Source organism: Sinohyriopsis cumingii, chromosome 4, assembly GCF_028554795.1.
Source record: "Sinohyriopsis cumingii isolate HCF-2022 chromosome 4, ASM2855479v2, whole genome shotgun sequence".
In the NCBI taxonomy this organism is placed as follows: Eukaryota; Metazoa; Mollusca; class Bivalvia; order Unionida; family Unionidae; genus Sinohyriopsis; species Sinohyriopsis cumingii.
In genome coordinates, this window is record NC_142964.1 from 99,722,642 (window position 1) to 99,746,451 (window position 23,810).

General features: G+C 34.8%; 1 protein-coding gene across 9 annotated transcripts in view; it reads right to left on the bottom strand.

Moving 5' to 3' along the window:
- LOC149801763 (focadhesin-like) overlaps positions 1 to 23,810 on the bottom strand; it is a 596,289-nt gene that overhangs the window by 218,424 nt on the left and 354,055 nt on the right. For all 9 annotated transcript variants that reach the window (XM_089956096.1, XM_089956095.1, XM_089956091.1 and 6 more), the window contains one exon: positions 16,904 to 17,099. In XM_089956096.1, the coding sequence (XP_089812222.1) occupies positions 16,904 to 17,099 (196 nt within the window). The remainder of the gene's footprint in view (positions 1 to 16,903; positions 17,100 to 23,810) is intronic.

Genomic DNA, 23,810 nt, shown 5'->3' on the forward strand with positions numbered 1-23,810 from the left:
AAATATTGGAAATTGTCACTACCAGTTCAAACTCAAGTGGCTGATTCAATCAGCTGTAAATATATTCCAACCTCTCTGACCAGAAATCTTTAGAAAAAACAATTCTGGCTGTATAAGGGAGAAGGTTGCCTATGGGAGGTGTAATAGGCACTCATAATAAAGAGAACGGAAAGTTCTGACTGGGTCTTGGTATGGGTAATGTATGTTGTCTAAGATAAGGTCGGTATGGGAGATGATCAAAACGATTGGTTTCACTGTATGTTGTCCGAGATATGGTGGGTATGGGAAATGATCATTACAGCAGGTTGCATTGTATGTTGTCCGAGATATGGTGGGTATGGGAAATGATCATTACAGCAGGTTGCATTGTATGTTGTCCGAGATATGGTGGGTATGGGAGATGATTATTACGGCAAGTTGCACTGTATGTTGTGATAAATATGGTGGTTATGAGAGATGATCCTTACAGCAAGTTGCACAGTATGTTGTCATGGATACACTGGCTTAGTAACTAATCAAAGTACTGAGAATACTGATGACTTGGAGCATTTCAGTCATAGTAATTAACAAAAGATGAGATGGAAGAACAAATCTCTATAGAAATAGTGCAATTATGGTCCTTTGTTATATCATAATCATACTGCATTAAATAAATTTTATAATATTTCCTGAACGTTCTTTTCTTTAAAGTCACAATAGAATTCATATTAACATTTAAAACATTATGTAAGGAATTATTGTGGTGATTTCCTTTTAAAATTATTTCCTATTATTATTTCAAGTACTACCAGCTGCGGTAAATATAAAAGGGAGATAAATCAAATTATGTATACTCATTAACATAATTTGAGTTGCCTCCCATGATATCAAACTGATCTGAATGGACAGTGGATCTATACTTATTACTACTAATTTTAGTAAGACTATTAGGTTTGTTGCTATTATTAGCAATACAATCAGTATCTGGTACAAGAGAGCAGACACTATGCCATAAGCAAAACAGACTGAAATACCCCCCAAGCTAAAAAGTGAAACTTTTCCAGACAAAATACAGTACCACTTACTCCCTTTTATAATGCTATCTAATGAGGAAATGCAATACTGCTCTATTGAGAGATGGTCTTATAATAAAGTCTATGACACATATAATTCACTACCACTTCAAATGGGATCCATGACCTGCCTTAAGCACAAACCCTGTTATAAGGTTCATGGTGTATAGAGATGTGGTTGATCTGTTACATCAATACAAGGCCCCAAGAATAAAATGTATAAAATGTTATTTAAGAATATGAAACTGTATACATACTGTAGTTATCTGTAACATGCATCAAAATGCAAACAACACAGACCTAGATTTGCCAATACATGATGCACCAGCAGATTAGAGGTCTATGTTTTTCATTCTGTTATGTAATTTTATGTAATAAGAGTACAGCTTAACCTGCCAGCATGGTCCACCCCACCCACTACCTACCCCCACCAGCATGGTCTACGCTCTTCATAATCATTATATTCATCCTATCACGAAAACTCCACCCACTACCTACCCCCCCCCAGCATGGTCTATGCTCTTCATAATCATTATATTCATCCTATCATGACAACTCCACCCACTACCTACCCCCCCCACCAGCATGGTCTATGCTCTTCATAATCATTATATTCATCCTATCAAGACAACTCCATCCACTACCTATCCCCCCCATTTCCTTAAACATGTCTATAAAATGTCAACATTTATTTAATTACTGATATAAATACCAACATGCTATTGTTGGACCAATTGTATCCAGATACTTCTGCTCACAGTTCAACTTTTTTTTAAATCAAAATTGATCATCCAGATGATTGGTGATTTAAATAAAATGTGTCCACCAATGTGTCCAGATAATCAATGTTTTACTGTGTTTATAGTACTCTATGTAATATAGTAAAAATTTATCTAATAAGCAGGTTCTCACTGAACTTCATACATGTCTCACTAACTTCATCCATGTCTCACTGAACTTCATACATGTCTCACTAACTTCATACATGTTTCACTGAACTTCATACATGTCTCATTATCTTCATACATGTCTCACTGAACTTCATATATGTCTCACTAATTTCCTACATGTCTCACTAACTTCATACATGTCTTACTAACTTCATCCTATGAAAGATGTAGCTTCATCAGATTGGTCCACAAATCATAAAAACATTTGTCTCAGCTACGTCAGAAAGCATAACATTCATAATCAATTTGAGTATTGCAACCTCATCTGCCCCCAAATTATGGAAAACTGCAAAAGTAATGCCTATTCAGACATCAGGCAAAAGTAATGCCTATTCACCAATCAGGTAAAAGTAACGCCTATTCATAAATCAGGTAAAAGTAATGCCTAATCACCAATCAGGTAAAAGTAACGCCTTTTCATAAATCAGGTAAAGTAATGCCTAATCACAAATCAGGTAAAAGTAATGCCTAATCACCAGTCAGGTAAAAGTAATGCCTATTCATAAATCAGGTAAAAGTAATGCCTATTCACAAATCAGGTAAGAGTAATGCCTAATCACCAATCAGGTAAAAGTAATGCCTATTCACAAATCAGGTAAAAGTAATGCCTATTCACCAATCAGGTAAAATAACACCTATTCATAAATCAGGTAAAAGTAATGCCTATTCATGAATCAGGTAAAAGTAATGCCTATTCACTAATCAGGTAAAAGTAATGCCTATTCATATATCAGGTAAAAGTAATGTCTATTCACAAATCAGGTAAAAGTAATGCCTATTCACAAATCAAACTGTAAGGAAGATGCAGAGAACTACTGACCAATTTTGATAGTACCATGCTTTTCAAAACTGATTCAAAAACATGTCTTCAATTCATTCATATTTAACCAAACACTTGCTGTTACACCCAAATAATAATAATAATAATAATAATAATAATATTATTATTATTATTATTATTATTATTATTATTATTATTATTATTATTATACTTTCATTGTAATGAGAAGAGCTATGAGTGCATATGATATTGTTACAATCAGAAAGAACAAATTACACAGGATCATATATAATAAACTTGTAAACTGCCAGATTTAAAATAAGTATCATCAAAGAGGTCAAGTCTGTTTTGATCATTGATGCTAAGAATATAGAACAGACCCAGGTTGCTAAACTGGTCCTCCAGTAGAATATAGTGACTGAGTCTACAGTGGAATTGAGATGGCCTGATTTCCATTTGCATATCTATTCCTTGAATCTACAACACAGATAGCACTGAACTGTTTGTCTTTGCTTACAAAATTGCCAAAATTTAAGTGTGCCTAAAGTAAATCTAAAAATTTGGGCAAAAATAAACAAAGCTACAGGACACACGGTACTAATTATATGGAAGAACTGTGAACCAGTCTAGAAATGGGTGAACAAATAATAGAGTATTTACAGGTTTGGTGGTCCATAACTGGTTAATAATGAAAATTAAAATTTTAGTAAAAATATCTTTTGAGAGCTTATCCTATATGTAATTTTTAAAAAATATAGACAAAATTCTATTGATGCAATTTTAGTATTTTTACAGGCTTGACTCAGGAGTACTCAATAACGAAAGTAGCACCTGATTCATTTGGTGCAGAATCAATAACATGTGTTTCATGCACATGTAGATAAACAAAATGCCGTGGCTCATGTGGTGTTCTCCAAGCATAAGCTTGCACCAAGGTTAGTTGTGCATGGAGAATTATAGATCTCATCATCAGCACCCAGAAATATTAAGTTACTGAATTTTGAATATGATAGTGTTTCCATATGTTTACTATTGGAGTTGAATTAGTACCGTGAGTCCTACAAAACAAATGGATGCCAAGCTCCAAAAGTTCCAAGGAACTGTTGCTAAAGCTAGTGTTCCCCTTCTCAGGCTCATGGATGAATTACTACATAATAAGTTAGACAGTACACTGCAAATGTAAAATAAACTGCTTGCAGATGCTGGTTATGTATTGCGGATGCTTTCTTCTGGATTTTGTGACATGTCTTATAAGAGGAAAGAACTGATGAAGCCGGATCTCTATTACAGTTATCAATCTCTCTCTGTGCACTCCAAAATAAAGTAGCTGACCTCCAGTTTGGAGATGATCTGCATACAAAAGTTAAAAATATTGCAGATGCTCAGCAGATGGGGAACAGTGACTGGAAAGCTTTTGGCTTCAAACACTGAAAGATACTCAAATTATAAAGGTGCTCAAGCAGGACCCAAGTCTTTTTATTCAAGATGGGGACCAGGTCCCAGCCCTATCAATGGCAACCATACCAACAGGGACCACAGAACCTCAAAAAAAGGAGACCTTACAACCTGTCAAGATTTGTGAACAGTCAGTGTTGCATCTTCCACAAAAACTGTAAGTAGCAGTTTTCCCATTCATGAGAGCACAGTTTCTTTCCCAGCCTTATATAATATGTAAGAAAATTTTGTTGCTGGTGAAGTTAGTCGGTGTGCTAAAAGATGGCAGAAGATAACCTCTGATGCATGGATTTTGTCTAATCTGAAAAGGTTATAGACTCGAACTCGATAGCAGCTCAGTCCAGACTTGTATTTCAAAACAGAGAAAATTCTCTGACAAAGAATCCACTGTAATTACAACTGAAATTGATAAACTGCTGAAAAAGGCAGTATTAGAGAGAATAAACTTTGACTGTGTAAAATGCTTTCAATGCACATGTGGTACATCAACATTTTAAAATGGAAACATTAAAAACAGCACTGACCATGGTTCGCAAACATTCTTATTTTGCTTGTATTGACCTGAAAGATGCATATTACTCTCTTCCAGTTGACTGGCATCTGCACTACGAGTATACACCAAAATTATGAAGCCTGTTTTTTCTTCCTTGCGTAAGATGGGTTATCTCAATGTTGTCTATTTTGGATGATAGTCTGCTTCAAGGTTCAACATACTTAGAGTGTCAAAACAATGTGTACCATACTGCTGTATTATTGGATGATTTAGGATTTACAATACACCCAACTAAATCCATTTTGAAACCTACACAGACTTTTAGCTTTGTGGGATTTCTCATTAATTCAGTAAAAATGACGGTTAGATTGACTGAGTTTTGTGAAACAGTGCTGAAATGGAAACATTTAACTTCGTGAATTAGCACAATTAATAGGCACAATGGTTGCTAGTGAGCCAGGCTTAGAATATGCCCCTTTCTACTACAAACCTTTGGAAAGATGGACAGATTACTGAAAATGCATAAGGACAATTATGATGCATCAATCTCTCTTTCCAGCAACGCTAAAGATACAATTACATAGTGGATCCAAAATGTTAAAATCAGTTTTAAGCCTATTTGCAGAGGTAACCCAGACATTATTATCAAGAGTGACAGTTCTCTTATAGGATGGGGAGGGGTAAATTAGACAGACGATGTTAAAACTGAGAGTTGCTGGAGTAGTACTGAGACAATGAGTCACATCAATATTTTAGAACTGCAGGCCTGCTTCCTGATATTAAAGTCTCTTTGTGGATACAAATATAACTTACACATTAGGATCTTCATGGATAATACTGTAGCTGTTGCCTAAATTATCAAAATGGAGGTAGAAAGACATTACTAGATCAAATGGCCCGTGATATTTGGTTTTGGTGTACAGAAAGATAGATTTGGTTGAGTGCATGCCATCTTTCTGGGAAGAATAATGTAGAAGCAGATCAGCTATGTAGGAATTTCAATGATGATGCAGAGTGGATGTTAAACAAAGCAATCTTTAATAAAATTCATGCAATATTTGTACAGTTTGATATTGATATGTTTGCCTCTAGATTGAATCATCAAATTCACAAATATGTGTCATATAGACCAGACCCATATGCATGGGCCATTGATGCTTTCTCTGTGACGAGATCAGACCTAATTTTATATATATTCCCACCTTTCAGCCTGGTGGGACGTGTTCTTTAGAAGACAGTAGACGACTGTGCAGAAGTAGTTCTTGCAGCACCATTGTGGACAACACAGACCAGGTTAAACTGCCTTTTGCATACTATTATTAAGACTGTAAGATGGAGTAATGATTGCACTTACCGCAAGTTGCTTGGGAAGTCCCAGCTATAAAAAATTTTGATTCAATCTCAGATGCTTATATATTGTTCTTTATAGTTTTATCTAGTATCACAAATATACATTTTACTTTATTTTTTCTTCATTGTTGTGCTTGGATGCATAAACTCTGAAATCGCATGGCAATTACAAAAAAAACAAAATTTCACAATTAAACAAGACTTACCAAAGTTGCAGTTTGATTGGGATTTTATGAACCTGTAAGTGACTGAGGGATCACATGCCCACCCATATGCAAATTAATTATGTTCATGCATATCCCACCCTATTGTGGTTCTCTGAGGCATCCAAGCTGATCATGCTCTAAAGACTGACTCATCACATGACCAATTCCATCTCATGTGATCCCACAGGCACTTACAGGTTCATAAAATCCCAATCAAACTGTGACTTTGGTAAGTCTTGTTTAACTGTGAAATTATACTGATGGGGCTGACCATAGGGTCTCTAAAAATTTCAACCTACTTTGGGCTTAGATTGATTGATGCAGTTTGTACTGTGGCCATTAAGACCAGACCGGACCAAAATAACTGAATGCATCTATAATTTTCATCAAGTTTACTACTCCTATGGGAGTGAGATGGATATTGTCTCCATTGTGAAATAAAGGCTGCATCACTTGCTCCTTACCAACCAGGAGCTTTTTGTGGTTTGCAACCTTACCATAATTCCATTTGCATGCCAATCTTAGGATGACATTGTCAGTATCCCACACATCGCAAATTTCTCCCAGGGGCCATCCTAAACAATGCTTGCCCTTCTTTGGATGGCCTCACTGGTATTGCACACCTCAAAATCTCTCCAAGGAGACATCCCACAAAATGCAACATGACAGTTTTTATTTTTTATACGATTTTGTGTCAATAGTTGGTAATATTGTTTTTCAGGAATTGTAAAGTCAATCCCATCATTGTTCTCTCCAATACTGAGGAACAGTTTGGTGAACTTTTGAGAAATCATATCTTTTTTTCCCTCCATTATTGTCTCCAATTTTAGAACATTTCCTAACACAGATCCTCAATCCAACAACTTTTGTTAAATTGATATCCATTGTAGATGATACCTCACAGAATTAGTTGCCACTATTTCAGAGAAAAATGAAGCAAAATGTTCAATTTATTAATATCCTAGAACAAGATATTCTATTTATCAATATCCTAGAACAAGATATTTTATTAATATCCTAGAACAAGATATTTAATTTATTAATATCCTAGAACAAGATATTCTATTTATTAATATCCTACAAGATATTCTGTACCCAGTGTGTGTGTGTGATTTGGATTTTTAACAGCTTTAAAAAAATTTCAGTCATATTGCTATGATGTCTGCAGTGTGACAGCTTATTATGATGTCTAGCACTGGGGTATCTTGTCTTAGACATGTAGCATGATGTCCCATCCAGTCACATTATCCTGACACCAGGCCAACCAGTTCTAACACTAACCTCTTAATGCTGAGTGCCAAGGGAGGCAGCTGTTAATACCATTTTTGTAAGTCTTTGGTATGACTCGTCTGGGGGATCGAACCCACGGCCTCCCGCATCTGAGGCAGATGCTCTAACCACTAGACCACCAGAGCGGTTTCCTGTACCAATAGAAAACATTCCTACTCCAAAAGCAAGTAGTATGACATTAGTATTTAAATGGTCAAGAACACAGCTTCTGTAATTAGAAAGTCACTATGGTTACTATTTAATACATGAATAAAAGAATAATTTCCCAAACATTAGGAAAACTGCTGTTTTTGATTTTTTTTTTTTAAAAGTGACATAAATGATCCCACTATTCAATGTGGCTTGAGTTGCATAGAATTTTTTTTATAAATGGTCATATTGATTAGAAAAACTCCACTGTATGGCAGCATGAATTGTTACTGGACTTACCAGAAGAATTGCAAATTTTTATTAGGAAACAGGTTTGGCCAAAATTATGCAAAAGATGAAAAATGAATAAATTATGTACCATGTATAAAATTATAAATAGTCAATGCAAGATCTAGAGTAAAACCTATTTGGAGAGACTAATACTATTAGAGACCACCTGTTTCTTGAGAGACAGGAATCTCCATGCATGATTTACTAATTATACAGTGTTATGATCTGTTATCAGAAACTACCTGTCTAGAGAGACCATCATTTTTTTGGCACATGTCTTTCAAGAAACTTCCTAGTGTATTACCATCTCTCACTACCAACTGAAAGAATTAGAATCTAAGAAACAGACTTGATTTAGAAATTCCAAATTCCAAATTTCAGAGTAGAAATTTCAAAAAGGTAATTCATTATTTCAAAGTTTTTGTGGACTTTCCTGAAAATGTAAGATATGCTCCATCAATCACAGACTTTGGATAAATATGAACCACTCCTATACCAGTATATGTATGGTGACAGGAAATATTGCCCTCCATGAAAGATGATAAAATACTCTCCTTGATGAAAGAATTAGAAATAACTGGAGTGCTCTAAATAATTACTTTGTTATCAGTTCTGAACTCTTTATCTAACTATGAGCAACTGATATTGTATCCTATTTTTCTTTTTTAAGTGTAACATTTATGAAGATTAACACAGTATTTTGTGTCCGTCTCGGTTACCTACCTTTGCCAACAATGATTGACCTGCTGCATCAAGGTCCAACCCAAAAAAATGAATCTTATGATCTATGTTGTAAAGTGTTTAAAGCCGTTTATGATTTTCTTAAAAAAAACAAGATATTTTAAAAAAATTTTGTCTTCATGTTTGTCAAGTATTAATCACAAAAACCATGTAAATATTACTGGGGGGGCCCCGAGTGGCCAAGTGGTCTAAAGCGCTCTCCGTTACGGATCACTGCCATCTCACCTCTGTCTGTGTGAATTCGAGTCCATGATTCGGCCAATGTGAGTATGTGAGAAAGTTTGCCAGTAGCTTCTCGTGGGTCAGTGGTTCTTCCTCCACCATTAATACTGGCTGCCATGCATAGTCTATCATGTGCTGAAAAATGGCGTTAAACCCACACAACAACAACAACATTACTGGGGATTTTCTGTATCTCTCTCTCTCACACACACACACACACACACACACACACACACACAGAGCCTTACATGCAGGGGAAGGGCTGAACCTAAAGTGGAGTACTCTTCTCACTGCTCATTCTTAATTTCTTCTTTCAGATGGGAATAAAACATGTTTATAATCATTCAAACATTAAACTCTGTTAAATTATGTGCAAGTCAATAGGGAATAGCCAATCTCAATTGGATTTTCTTCCGCTTGCTTTATCAATATCAGAGAAATTTCACTGCTTTCTTCCTGTGGGCAACAGAGAATCAGTTGGCTGTAATCCTACTTCCAAGTCTTCATAAAATTTAATGAATAACACAGGTGCCACATTTTACATTTACTGTTCATTGTGACTATCAGCATTAGTTTAGTAAAGGTTTCCTTTTCTTGTTGTACTTCTTCCTTATTATGCAGACAAGAAATCTTTCTAAGGCAAAATTTGGAGACTTTTTCTTTCTGTTTAAAAATAGATATATGAAATTTCTTTTCTATTTTTCTTCAAGTTTTGCCATCAAGTTTTTCTTCAGATTTTATCATTGCTATACACTATAAAGCCAAATGAACAATAACCATTCTGTGGACAAATCAGGACCACTTCCCCAATCAAGGAACCCAAGTACTGAAAAAAAACAGGACCCCTTCCCGAATCTATGAGTACTGACAGCAATTAGGACCCCTTCCCAAATCTTTGAACTCAATAACTGACAGCAATTAGGACCCCTTCCCAAATCTATGAACTCAAGTGCTGACAATAATGTCATTATTTTAAAAACCATGAAGACTGATAGCCCAGAAATAAATGACTTCACAATGTATCATTTTGATCTACCTTTCAAAAATGAACATGATGCATTCAAGCTGAAAATACAGTCACTACACAGTAAAGCTTCTTCCTGCAACAACCTCCTTAATACAGCCACTACACAGTAAAAACCTCTCCTTGCAACAACCCCCTTGATACAGCCACTACACAGTAACACTTCTTCCAGTAACCACTACCTTAATACAGCCACTACACAGTAAAAGCTTATCCTTAACAACCCCATTAATATAGTCACTACACAGTAAAACCTCTCCTTGCTACAACCCTTTTAATACAACCACTACACATTAATACTTCTTCCTGCAACCACTCCTTTAATACAGCCACTACACAGTATAACTTCCCCATGCAACAACCCCTTTAATACAGCCAATACACAGTAAAAACTCTCCTTGCAACAACCTTCTTAATACAGCCACTACACAGTAATACCTCTTCCTGCAACAACCCCCTTAAATACAACCACTACATAGTAAAACCTCTCCTTGCAACAACCCCCTTAATGTAGTCATTACAAGTAAAACTTCTCCCTGCAAAATACCCTATAAAACAACCAACAAACAGTAAAACTTCTCCCCTATGACAACTCCCTTAATACAGTCACTACACAGTAGAACTTCTACTTGCAACAACCCTGTTAATTGTCACTACATATTAACACTTCTATCTGCAACAACCTCCATAATACAACCACTAAACCTCTCCTTGCAATAACCCCCCTAACACATCCATCACACATTAAAACCTCTCCTTAATACAGCCAATACACAGGAATACGTCTCCCTACAACAACCCTCTTAAATCAACCACCACACTGTAAAACATCTCCCTTCAAAAATCCCATTTAATACAATCACTACACAGAAAAACCTCTCTTTGCAACAACCCCATCAATGCAGTCACTACACAGTAAAACCTCTCCTTACAGCAACCATATTATTACAGTCACTACAAAAACTTCTCATTGTAACAACCTGATTAATAGGATCACTCCCCAAATTTGCAAATATTTTGTAGCAGTGTAAATTCACTGATTGTAATCAGGCCATCTGTTGATTGTGACAGTTTCTCCTTAGTTCAACCAGAGCTCTTCACTGGAAGCTGTTTACTATACGGTATCTGCTGGCTTACAAGTAAAAATAAAGTCTAACTGCAAACTACACAGACCCAAATTTGTTGTCACATAATGTGCTGACAGATGTGGATCTATGCAGGCTGATATTAGTAACCAGAAGAACAACAAAACAGACCCTGATCTGCTGGCACATTATGCAACAGAAGAGGAGGGTCTATCTTGCTTGCAGTTGGACTCGACTTAAAAGGAAGTATATACAGTCATTCCTTTTTTTTTTTAAAATAAATATTTATTCCAAATGAAAAAGGCTCAGTCAAGCATTATTTACAATAACTTTAGTCAAGAGGCTTTATATCACTAACCAATCATCTATACACAGTCTGTGAGTCTCAGTTTCTTCTTTTTCAGCAACAAATTTGTTAAAAGTCTGTCAGGAAAATAGACACTGCTGAACAGTTACGTGATAGGTTTTAATTTAGTGGCTCAAGATACAGACAGCTACTGTAATCAGAGCTGTTTTGATCAATGATGCAAAAAGGAATGCATATCATTCAAAACTGACAGCATTTTTCCATTAATTTACTAAACATCATTTTAAAATTTCTAATATTTTCCAAAGTAGTTACTTTCCTCACTTTTTAATCCCATTCTATCAGTCTGAAGCTTTTTAAGAGCATTATTATTATATTTCTTCCATCCACCGAAGTCACAAAAATAATATTTAATTCATTGTAAAGGGTTTCAAAATTTAGAAATATGTAATCTCTTTGCCAACAACAGTGTCTTCTTTTCCCAAAAAAAGCAGAGCACTTGAATACAACTGTGACAGTCACTACAGCTAATTTTCTGATAAATATAAATATTCCTATCGTTGAGATTTCCAGAGTTCGTTAGAGTTACATACTGGTATATGCTAAATGGTAAGACAAAATGTATATACTAGCATATGACAAATGATACCACAAGAAATTTTACATACTGGCATATGTCAAAAAGCAAGACAAGATTTACATAATGGCATATGTCAAATGGCAAGACAAGATTTACATACTGGCATATGTCAAATGGCAAGACAAGATTTACATAATGGCATATGTCAAATGGCAAGACAAGATTTACATACTGGCATATGTCAAATGGTAAGACAAGATTTACATACTGGCATATCTCATATGGCAAGACAACATTTACATACTGGCATATGTCATATGGTAAGACAACAAATACATACAGGCATATGTCAAATGGTAAGACAACATTTACATACTGGCATATGTCAAATGGTAAGACAAAATTTATATACTGGCATATGTCACATAGTAAGACAAGATTTACAAACTGGCATATCTCAAAAGGTAAGACAAATTTACATACTGGCATATGTCATATGGTAAGAGTGTGTGTGTGTGTGATAGGATTTTTAACGTAGCTTTTAACAATTTTTCAGTAATATCCCTACGATGTCTGCAGTGTGGCAGTTTATAGTGATGTCTAGCACTGGGACATCATGCTGCAGACATGTAGCATGATGTCCCACCCAGTCACATTATCCTGACATCAGGTTGACCAGTCCTAACACTAACTTCTTAATGCTGAGTGCCAAGTGAGGCAGCTGTTAGTAACTTTTTTGTAAGTCTTTGGTATGACTCGGCCAGGGTTCGAACCCACGATCTCCCACTTCCGAGGCAGATGCTCTAACCACTAGGCCACCAGAGCGGTCCATATGGTAAGACAACATTTAATACTGGCATATGTCAAATGGTAAGACAAAATTTACATAGTGACATATGTCAAACTGTAAAACAAGATTTACACACTGGTAAATGTTGAATGGAAAGATAACATTTACATACTGGTGTATGTTGAATGGTAATACAAGGTGTAAATACTGGTGTCTGTTGAATGGTAAGACAAGGTGTACATACTGGTGTATGTTGAATGGTAAGACATGGTGTACATGCTGGTGTATGTTGAATGGTAAGAAAAGGTGTACATACTGGTGTATGTTCAATGGTAAGACATGATGTACATACTGGTGTATGTTGAATGGAAAGACAAGGTTTACATTCTGGTCTATGTTGAATGGAAAGACAAGGTTTACATTCTGGTATATGTTGAATGGAAAGACAAAGTTTACATTCTGGTCTATGTTGAATGGAAAGACAAGGTTTACATTTTGGTATATGTTAAATGGAAAGACAAGGTTTACATTCTGGTACATGTTGAATGGAAAGACAAGGTTTACATTTTGGTGTAAGTCGAATGGAAAGACAAGGTTTACATTCTGGTATATGTTGAATGGAAAGACAAGGTTTACATTTTGGTGTAAGTCGAATGGAAAGACAAGGTTTACATTCTGGTATATGTTGAATGGAAAGACAAGGTTTACATTTTGGTGTAAGTTGAATGGAAAGACAAGGTTTACATTCTGGTATATGTTGAATGGAAAGACAAGGTTTACATTTTGGTATATGTTGAATGGAAAGACAAGGTTTACATTCTGGTATATGTTGAATGGAAAGACAAGGTTTACATTTTGGTGTATGTCGAATGGAAAGACAAGGCTTACATTTTGGTATATGTTGAACGGGAAGACAAGGTGTACATACTGGTGTATGTTGAATGGAAAGACAAGGTTTACATGAAGGGTAACAGTTTAATAATAAAACCAATTACAAAGATCTTTCAAAATATACTGCACATGATCAAAGTTAACACTGTTTATTAAAATATTCTGCAGAATAATGGTTGTGGACTTTAAAGCTGAAATGTCTGTGCATTTTGTTATCATGTTTCTTGCTGAAATTCAACCAGATTTCTCTGAATTACAAAAATAGAACCTTTTATAAATGTTCAGTTATAACCATATGCACTGTACAATACATGTACTAGGCATATTAATGCCAATGAGGTGAGGACCTCCTAGTTAATGAACCTGTTGTCTGTTTTCTTATTGTTAAGATTCTATGGTCTTTAAGTAACAGAAATGAGTGAAAACCAACAACTTTTTTTAAAATTCGACAAATAATTTTATTCCCTAGAATACGAAGTGAACATTTACAAAGAACTTACAGTATCTTGAATTAAATCCCAAACAGTCATTAAAGTTCTATCACAGGTCCAAATGTAATCTATTTTCCAAATGAATTCCTGTGGTGATCAAGATGAAGTCCAATACTGAATGTGCTGATGTGCCTGTCATCTCTAATGTACTAATGTGTCAATGGCCTGGAATGTGGCAATTTGTTAACAGTCTTGATGTAACACATTAATATAATCCAATGTCCTTAAATGAATTCACAATAATTCCAAACTAATGATTTAGTCCAAAAATGTTATTGAGTGCTTTGTAATTCCAGTAAATATTAACTAGAATAAATAAATTCACCCAAATTTAAAATTGAATCTAGAAGAACTGCTTTTTGTCAAGTAGGGGCTGGTCATAGGAAAATGTGAGTAATCAAACTGTGCATGTGCTGAAAACAAAATTAATAAGAGTACCTCGTTTCCCCCAAAATAATTTGCAGGAATCCAAGATAAGAGCCTTTCTTGTTTTTAACTGTTGAACCAGTATCTGATACTGAGCAATTTACAAGATTTTCAAATTAGTAACAGTGGTGGCTATAATGATTCTCAGACTGATACCATTTTCATTTTCAACCATACATCATTACATGTCTTTTGGTTAAAATGCAATGTCAGTGTGACCATCCATTCAGGAGAAGTAGTGATGTCAAGATTTTCAAAATGACTGTCAAAGCAACTATATTAATATTAGGACAGACTAGATAAAAAGTGTAAAACCCTATGCTGATATGACCTCCCATTCAGAAGGAGTAGTTGTAACAAGATTGTCAAGCCAGTCACCATGGCTTCCATATTCAAAGTCCGATCAGCCTTATTTTCAATTTAAAAATGTCCGTACTCCCATTTAGACCAAAACATTAATCCCTACTGCTGTAGAGTATGTAACTGGTATATGCAATCAAGTTTTCTATCTTTCCTAAAAATAGTGCTACTGGAGAGCTCTGGATCAAATTTAATAACTTCTATTATCTGATATTTAACACAATCTGTGTGAAGGTCAGATAAATTAAAATGCTGAGACAACAGGAGAATCTTTATGGTTATGGATATCCCTCACATGCTCTTTAATTCTCACTTGGAATTCACTTGTAATCTCACCTACATATATTTCATGCAGATGAGTAAATAGATGACATAGTGTGTGGTACAGTGTGTTCATAGTTTAGAGGCTTCTCGGAGGATGGTGTTCCAAGCACTGACAAAATCAGGAGAATTAGTGAATCTAGGGTGTAAATTAATTCCTAATCCTCTAGCAATTTTTCCTTTTATAAGGCCACACTCTTGGAGGTAGTCGGACACTGTTTTTGATTTCACATATCTGGAAAGAAGTTTTCTCACTTCATTATAAAGCTTTGCTTCTGGGCATTCTGTAACTGGTTCTTCCAGTTTTCTTGTTTTGTTAACAAAACAAAACAAACAAAAGTGTGGCCTTAAAAGGTAAATGTGCTTAAGGATTAGAAATTAATATATGTCTGAGATTCATGCTGTTATTCTTTCTAAATTTATGTTAACTGATAAAGTCAACATTAAAATATTCTGTGCCAGTAAACTGTATTATACATATACTCTGCAATGTACAGTGAAATGTAATATATATGTAATCAGCAATGTACAGTGAAAAATAGTGTACATGTAATGAATAATGTACAATGAAATGCATTGTACATGTAATCAGCAATGTACAGTGAAACTGTATTACATATGTAATCAGCAATGTACAGAGAAATGTATTGTATATGTAATCAGTAATGTACAATGAAATTGTATTATACATGTAATCAGCTATGTACAGTGAAATGTATCACATACTATGGAATCAGCAATGTATAGTAGTTATAAACTCTTACAAAATTATAAAATATGAGATTTAAACAAAATTATCTCCACTTAAAATTGCACAGAATGGCCTTTGATCATACATCTCAGTTTGAAAGCCAGGTAATTGTTTTCTGAATTGAGAACCTACCCTTATTCTTTAATCGGATTTTAAGACAAAATTATGAAGCCATTTGATTTTTCCAACCCTTTTACTGTTATGTTGATCAGTCATAATGAAGTAATAATATATATATATATATATATTAGTACACGATGACCACTCTGGTGGTCTAGTGGTTACAGCATCTGCCTTGGATACAGAAGGCCATGGGCTTGAACCTAAGAAGAGTCATACAAAAGACTTATAAAAATGGTACTATCAGCTGCCTCACTAGGCACTCAGCATTAAGAGATTAGTGTTAGAACTGGTCAGCCTGGTGTCAGGATAATGTGACTGGGTGGGACATCATGCTACATGTCTATGGCATGATGCCCCAGTGCTAGACATCACTATAAACTGCTATGCTGCAGACATCATACCGATATGACTGAAAAATTGTTAAAGCTATATTAAAAATCCAAGTCACACATTAGAAATGGTTATTGTAAAGACCAGGGACTGTCAAGTAGTTTTATTAATTATATTAAACAAATACAAATACTAAACATTAGTATATTATAAATGTGGAATGGCAACCATTACACATTTTCAAGCAACAATCTTTCATTCATAAACTCACACATTTTCCTACTGATATCTTTACTAAGTTGGTCTCATCATGAGCCTCTTGCCTTCATTCCAGCCTGGTAATAAAATGGGTAAACAAGGAATGTAATGAAAATATAGTTTTATACATATAGGAATATATATGGGGTGAAAGGGGACTTGATACCAGGATGTTCAAATTTTTAATCTCAAGGCCAGAAAGTTACCTGGATACATGGTAGGATGTTAATGCAGTAGCTAATGATCTTCTTCTTCAGAGTCAAGTCTGATGTCTGTGAGCATGCCTGAAGCAACACCCTCTGTAGCCCTGTTCTCATTGGTTGGTACTTTTCCATCTGATGTGGTTCCAGTAGAGCAAACTTGAGAAAGGGATCCAAAATAAGCAGAGCCTTTTGGGATATCCTGAGTAAAAAAAATTATTGGAAACTAGATTCAGCTCAAGATCGCATATCTCCCCTGTCCCACACTCATGTAAATACTAATGAAAGTACCATGTGGTCCAGCACTCCCATTTTGTACACTACTTATTGTAGGTAGGTAGGTAGGTAGGTATGCATGATAATAGCTAAGTGGTGTCAATTAAAACTAAAGTCCAAAAATCTAACCACAGTCCCTCAAAGGGACTCATGCTCTACTGGGTGACAAGTAATTTCCAGGAATTACCCCCCCCCAACCCCATTGCATTTTTTTAATTGCTGTGTTGAAACCATCTCTGATATTCACCGCGATAACAATATTTTGAAATAAGCAGCTATGGTGGACATACTGGAGGTCCCCAAACCAAAATGCATCCTTGCTGAAAGCTTGTGGCAAGCTTGCGGTAAGCTTACAATAAGTTGTTGTAGGGTTTAACGCCATTTTTCAGCACAATAGGCTATACATGGCGGCCAGTATAATTGGTGGAGGAAGAACCCTGGAAAACCCCGGGAAGAACCACTGACCCACGAGAAGCTACTGGTAGGCTTTCTCACGTACTACCAATAGCCGAGGCTGAGACTTGAACACACGCAGACAGAAGTGAGATGGCAGTGATCCATAACGGCGAGCACTTTCGACCACTCGGCCACTCGGGGCCCCACTTACGATAAGCTAGTTTGATGTTTATAAGCTAACATGGATGCTTGCGCAAGCTTGTACAAGCAAGTGCAGGTTTAGGCAAGATAGCTGGATATAACCGCAAGCTTGTGCAAGCTTGCACAAGCTTTCTTGTTTGCTTCAGAAATTAAAACTAGCTTGTGCAAGCTTTCTTGTTTGCTTCAGAAAGTAAAACTAGCTTGCGCAAGCTTACTTGCTTGCTTCAGAAAGTAAAACTAGCTTGCGCAAGCTTACTTGTTTTCTTCAGAAAGTAAAATTAGCTTGCGCAAGCTTACTTGTTTGCTTCAGAAAGTAAAACTAGCTTGCGCAAGCTTACTTGTTTTCTTCAGTAAGTAAAACTAGCTTGCGCAAGCTTTCTTGCATGTTTCAGAAAGTAAATTTAAACTAGCTTGCAACAAGTTTCTTCATATATATATATATATATATATATATATATATATATATATATATATATATATATATATATATATATATATATATATATATATATATATATGTCCATTGCTTGTGAAAGTTTGAGACCATGTATCCAACTAGCATGCACCGTCACTGTCACGCCCCTACAAAAACAAATTCATGACTTCATGAACAATCATGAACTGTTCATGAAAGTTCCTCAACTAAGTTCATGAACACTTCAAGAATTTTGATGAATCATGTACCTGAAGTTCATGAACACACTGATGAACTTTTATGAACTATTATAATATCTTTGAAGTCCCTGAAATGTCATGAACTTGGTTCATGAACAATTCAAGTACTTTGATGCAATACCAAGATATTTCTTAACAAAATGTATATTAAATATCTATATCATTATATTTATAAAATGTTCATGAAAATTTTTTCATACAAACTTCTCACAATATTATTGAAATTTAAATAAAGGTGAATATTTTTTTTCTTTTTCTAAATGATATGATACTGTATAAATGTTCATACAGATCTTTAATTCAATACTTGTGTACTTAACCTGAGTAGTTCTGGATTAATATGGGAAAATATTTTCTGGCCAGCATGAACAAAATGTACTTGCTTTAAAAAGCTTTCAATGACTTTGTCCTAACGTTTTTTTTTCCATTACTGTTATAAACTGCATATTCTATTGACTTAGTCACTAACTGCCAATTTGCCGTAAAAACCTAAACATATTAACAACAATTATCCTGACTGGATGACTGTGAAAGAAGACGTGATATGATTGGTTAATATACGCGCAAGATTTCAACAGTTAAGCATCCTCAGAAACGAAAGATCATGCAGATGGTTAGGCAAAACCCTCGAACAAAAACCGTGGATTCCGTGGAATGGACAGATGAGAATATTTTCAATATCATTTTTTTAAAAGTAATATGAAGGAAATGATTTGGTGAGAGCAAAATTAGGTGGAAAAGCGTACCAAGCCTGGATGACCAAAATTACGGTGAGTATCTTTTTCTTGGTCATTCATGATTATTTCACTAGAAGTTATATGGATATTTTATTGGTTTATATATGTCATCATATTATTTATAACCAATCTAATGATACACGATTTTGTTCAAACCTAATTTAAACTTGCTCATCGAAGTTTTGAAAATCACTAAACATCATCACCCCCACCCCCCAGTTCTCGATACCAGACGTGGTACGACATCGATAGGAATTGAGATGTTCGAGATCGTTTTCTTTTACATGACATCACTATTTCTATAATCTAATGTAATTTGGTAATTTAAAAAAAACAAAACAAACTACAAAATAGTTAATGTGTGAAACTGTACACAATACAGGTGCAAATAACAACGTGATGAAACCGGAAGCAGCTATACGCAACATGCGGAGTCAGAGTGGATGCATTAGTGACATACTAAAGGCCTACACCACATAAGTCTGACGTTTTATCAATAAAAAATGGCGAAAATATTTGAAAGCACGAAATAACCGTTATCTGTAATATATATATATATATATATATATATATATATATATATATACACGCACACAGATACGGTTATTTAGTGTAACGCTGTTGTCAAAAAAAATTGTCATATTTTACTGACTAAAACATACGACTCCTGTGACTATACCTATCGCTAGACATCCTCAATTAATATAAAACTAGTGACAAAATTCTGCAATAATATAAATGCTCAGTATTATGTGTAAGGGATGAAATCATTTTTGAGTTGAATCATATTATTCCAGCAAATAAAGTGGAGTACAATGATAATGAGCTAAAAGCTAAAAACAATGTTGATCAGAGATTATCTGTAATTAACTAACTTTACCTTTTTTTCAGACCAGACAGCAGAAAAGTAAAATTATTAGAGGATGAAGTTTGTAGGTTAAGGAGGAAAATTTGAAAACTGGAGGATCCTATGGACAAGATGGAAGAGACATTAAATTGTGACTCCTGCAGCAATGTTAAAGATCCAAACAGTAATCGGATGGAACAGCTTAAGTTGCAGATGGAGACATTCAGTAGTGACAATGGACAGGATTTGATTAAATTATAGGCCCTGAACATCTACACAAAAGAGTTATCTGACAGGTCAGTCTCTGGAAGAAGATTGGTCAGGAGAAACCCCAGTTGAAAGACAGCACCATGACAATGAAATATGCTTCAACAGTTGATTGCAGACAACTGCCCCAATATCTCTTGAAAAATTTTCAAAGAAAAATTAAAAAACATACAAAAAGTGTTGCTAAGGGTTAAAAAAAGGAATATTGCTTGTCAGTTAAAATTTATCTGAAATTAAATAGTTTTTAAGATAATATGTTGCATTTTATGCTGTATTAACCCCCCCCCCCCACTTCTAAGGTTATTTTATGATTCAGGATGAAATAGGTATTTGTGACTTGTCAGGTAATAATTTTTTTTTTATAGGCACTGTTCATGAATGATGATGATCCAATTTGTGGACTTTCATGAACTGTTCATGAATTCAGTCATTAAACAGTTCATGAATTTATTATTTCGTGAACTGACCATTTTCAGTTCATGCACATTCATGATCATTTCGTAGGGGCGCGACACTTGCAGCTAAGGGAACACATAAAACTTCTGCAACCTTGGGTAAGCTTGCAGTGAATGAATAAACTTGAACAATGGAATTAAACTTAATGTTTTGGCAGAACAGATTTGTTTTCCACTGCATTGCAACTATAAGATTACATTATTTAATCATTAAATATGCAGATTATTTTGTTGGAATGAAGTAAAACTTTGCAATATATTATGATAATATGATCCACCAGGAGCAGTTGAGTCTAAAATGCATTTTTGGACAGGGGCCTTCGGACTCCCAGATCCCCCTTCACATTTTCAGGGGTTTTTTTGGAAGGAGGGGAACCACAATCATGTCTGATTTTTGAAAGCCCAGATGCTTGTAGCAAGAAATCCGTGCAAGCTTGCCACAAGCTAGTAATAAGCTTGCACAAGCTAGTAACAAGCTTGTGTAAGCAAGTAACAAGCTTGTGTATACTTATTGTACTAGGTAAATAAATAACAAGCTTGTGTATACTTATTGTACTAGGTAAATAAATAACAAACTTGTGCATGCTTATGACACTATCTTGTTAAATAAGTTTGTGCAAGCTTGCAAAAATAAGCATGTGCAAGCTTGCTGCAATGTTCCAAATACAAGCTTGCTGCAAGCTTTATAAATTACTTGTGGCAAGCTTGCTGCAAGCTTTAAAACAAGCTTGCAATTTTGGTTTGGGTCATACTGATGCCATTTTTATCTCGGACCAAGCAGACATTATTAGCAGGCATTTGTTGCAAATTCCATGTCATAATGATCATTCATTCTGGAAGAGTATGGTAGTGACAGTAAGATTTTCAAGACATCTGTTGTGTCTGCCATATTGGATGTATGATTGGCATGTTTTTCACTTTTGACCAATTAGGTATCATAGCCATCAATTTGGGTAAAGTATATACAACAATATTTTCAAGATGACCACCATGGGTCAGATGGTCAGTTTGCATCATTTTCAACTAGGATAAACTTTAAGGACTCTTTTGATGAAAACTGCAAGTATGTAAAATTGACTTTCAGTTTAAAAGTAGCAGAAGCTAAATTTTTTAAGATAGTGATTATACTGGACATCATATCAACACCATTTTAATGTACAACCAAGATATTATAAGAAGTCTTTTAGTAAAAAAACCCATGTTAATATGATCATCCATTCAGGAGAAGTAGTGATAACAAGATTCTTAATATAACCAGTGTGGTTACCTTATTGGATTTCAAGTGGCACCCTTGTCATTTAGGACCAACTAGTCGTCATAAAAAAGTCATCTGATGACAACCCCATATCAATATGACTTTTTATTCAGAATGAGTAGCAGTAATAAGATTTTCAAGATGACTGCTGTAGTGGTCATACTGGACAGATCAGTACTATTTTCATTCAGGATCTACTGGACATTTAGTTAAAGCCCTATGTTGATATTACCATCCATTCAGGAGGTGAAGTAATAACAAGACTTTCAAACTGGCCACTGAAATAAATATTGTTGTCAGATCAATACTATTTTCATTTAGTACCAAATAAACAACTGTTATGTATATATGATTTAATTTATATTTTATTTTATTTTATTTAATTGTTTGTTTGTTAGTTTAATTTTTTTTATTCCATTACATGCTATAGTAATGTAATTTTATTTACTGGATTTGACATTTTCCAGAAATTAGTTTGACCCAACTGTTTTTTTCATATATGCTTAATAACAGAAACTTTGTATCTAATGCTGACCTAGTTCCTGATCTTGATTCAGAATCAGTAAGAGTTGAAGTAAACAACTTATTTTTTGAATTTTTTTTCTTTCTCAGAGTAAAATCATTGGTTTTAGTCAAGGCCATATGTATGTACTGTTAGGCATGTAAAAAGCTTCTACATTGTTCTACAAACATGATCATGTGACCCTCATACAGGAATCTGTTTTGCATTTAAAATAGTGTATGACTATTTTCTATAGAGAATTTAGTCAGTTGGGCTATAAACCATTGACACTTAAAGGTGTTTTTTTGTGACCAGTTTGAGTTGAAATAATCTTCTGTGGAATTATTAATTCTTTTCCCTGTGAATATTTAAGTGCTCTTACAGAATTCTTGGACAAAGACATTTACTGAAATTTTATTTGAAATTCAAAACTGGAATATTATTTTCTGTTGTTCAACAAGGAACTGTTGACACATCAGGACAACACTGACCAAAGCTATGTCATCGTCCTCCATCTTAGATTTTTTATCAGGACTCCAACTAAGATTCATTTAGGACTTTTTATTAATAGGACTTCTATTTTTTAATTCTTGGATTATTTTTGGATATTCTTGGATTATTATTGGATTTGATTCATAAAACCCTAAGTTCTTTTTTCTCATTTTTACCTTGTTTTTCTAGGGAAATAAATTATTTGTTAAATTTGAAAAAGTTTGTTGTCTTCACTCTTTTCTTGTTACTGTTTTAAAGATATTAAAACGTAACACAGCATAGTGGTAGGAAATTTTCTGGCAAGCGCCAAATGTCGATGAATTTTTGTTCAGGAGGGATAGCAGAAATAAGATTTTCAAAATGGCAACTGTGCCAGCCATATTGTATGTCAAATTGGCACCATTTTCATTTAGGATCAACTAGACATCATAAGAAATCTTTTAAAGGAAACCCCATGTTGATATGAACATTTATTCAGGATGAGTAACAATAACAAAGTTTTCATTTAGGACACACCAGACATCATATAAAATCATCTGGTAAAAAGCCCATGTTAATATGGCTTTCTGTTCAGGTGAAGTAGAGAATTCATACAAAGGTTTTAGTAAAAACCCAAATAGATATTGCCATCCATTTAGAACCGGGGTCTCAGACTGAGTAATCACCAAAAGAGCCACATGAGGACTTGTACATTAGCCTGAGGGCTGCATCCCTGAAACCTTTTCGAAAGCAACTAGCTTCTTTAATGATTTTTCTATCTTTAATGATGGTGATGAATCAGCATCAGTTTTATAAATCTGACAGGTTTTG